Source organism: Pterocles gutturalis, unplaced genomic scaffold (assembly GCF_000699245.1).
Source record: "Pterocles gutturalis isolate BGI_N339 unplaced genomic scaffold, ASM69924v1 scaffold2544, whole genome shotgun sequence".
In the NCBI taxonomy this organism is placed as follows: domain Eukaryota; kingdom Metazoa; phylum Chordata; class Aves; order Pterocliformes; family Pteroclidae; genus Pterocles; species Pterocles gutturalis.
In genome coordinates this window covers 366-1,747 of record NW_010127829.1, presented here as the reverse complement: position 1 = coordinate 1,747, position 1,382 = coordinate 366, and the positions used below count along the sequence as shown (strand labels likewise).

General features: G+C 63.5%; 1 protein-coding gene across 1 annotated transcript in view; it reads right to left on the bottom strand.

Moving 5' to 3' along the window:
• The window catches only part of TMPRSS13 (transmembrane protease, serine 13), a gene marked incomplete at its 5' end in the record, with an annotated part of 2,946 nt that extends 1,707 nt beyond the window's left edge, over positions 1-1,239 (bottom strand). Inside the window, 5 exons of the mRNA XM_010079389.1 lie at positions 1-113; positions 400-443; positions 531-623; positions 867-996; positions 1,083-1,239. The exon at positions 1-113 is cut by the window's left edge and continues 71 nt beyond it. Coding sequence (XP_010077691.1) covers positions 1-113; positions 400-443; positions 531-623; positions 867-996; positions 1,083-1,239 — 537 coding nt within the window. The remainder of the gene's footprint in view (positions 114-399; positions 444-530; positions 624-866; positions 997-1,082) is intronic.
• Positions 1,240-1,382: the final 143 nt, after the last annotated feature.

Here is a 1,382-nt window from a genome sequence, read left to right as displayed (position 1 = left end):
GGTGCCTCCGCCTATGTTGATGGGCCCGTACTGCACGCTGACTTGCCAGGGCCATTTGGTCACAGAGGTTTCCTTTCCTCCAATGATCCGGCCAGAAATCCTCTGCCCGCATGCTGGAGGGGAGAGCAGGGCTGAGAGAGGGGCTCACAGAGAAGGCGAGCCTGGAGGGGGTCACCCACAACACCCCCACCGCCCGCAGGCACCAGCATTGCTCAGTACATTAATAGGGGCCAGCAGAGACCACGGGAATGCGACGTTTGTCGTTTTCCATCACCCAGCAAGTTTGCTGGAAAACGCCCAGTTTGCCCACCCCTGTGCAAAGAAAGGAGCGAAGCACTCCCCAGCGGGGGCTCGGCCTCGCCTGCCCTTGCTGCGTGCCCTGCCAGCCAGCCCCCCTACTTGTGCACCGGAGGGAGACGAACTTCCCCGTCAGACACTGCGAGCTGCAGGAGAGAAGAGGGAGAGGCAGCCTGAGCCCCAGCCCTGCAGCCCCAGCGCAGGGGAGGGCCAGGACCCGCGCTGCCCGCTACCTGTTGAGGCTCTGCTGGATGGTCTCTCGTTCATCCGTCACCATGAGGCTCTTGCCGGAGACGTGCAGGGGGACGTATTCGGTCTGTGATGCACTGGGAGGGGAGAGGAGAGGGACAGTGAGAGTCCTTGCGGCTCTGCACACTAAACCTGGGGCACATGGACTGAAACTCAGCCCAGAGCAGCGCTGGACACAGCCTTCCAGCAGAAAAGCACAATGCGGGGGGAAAGACCACAGCGGACTGTGCACCCAGCCAGGGCAGGAGGGCTGGAGCAATGCCCCCGGGGGCTGGCAGAGCCCCAGCACCCAGCAGGATAACCCGTCCTCAGGGAATTACTTCTGAAATCCCAGCTGCCGGCAGGTCTTTCTGGAGAAGGACTCATCCCAGGCGCTGCTGCATACCGGCAGCCACTGGCTCTCTGTGCTGGAGTAGACGTGGAGCAAGGACTCGTCAGATGCAAAGCGCACTGCAGGGATGGAGCGAGGGGGTCAGTGGTACCCAGCACCCCGGGGGCTCCCCTCACTCCCACCACCCTGGCTCCCAGTGCCTCACCGCAGCCCAGCTCGTCGCTCCGCTGCGAGCAGTCAACGATGCCGTCGCAGCGCACGGCACTGTCCTTGCAGCTCTCGGCGGGCTCCTTGTACACGATGCCGGTCTGTGATCGCCAGAACATAACTAGAAGCAAGCGCAGGGCATGGTGAGACTGGGGCTGGGGGCAGGGGCTCACTGTGACCCACCCGGGTGGGAGTCCGGAGGAGGGCTGTTTGGGCACCCCCAAACACCAGGCATGAGGAGCTCGGGTGCAGGGCTGCAGTTTGAGCCACGACTGAAGGGGATGCAGGACTGAGGGAG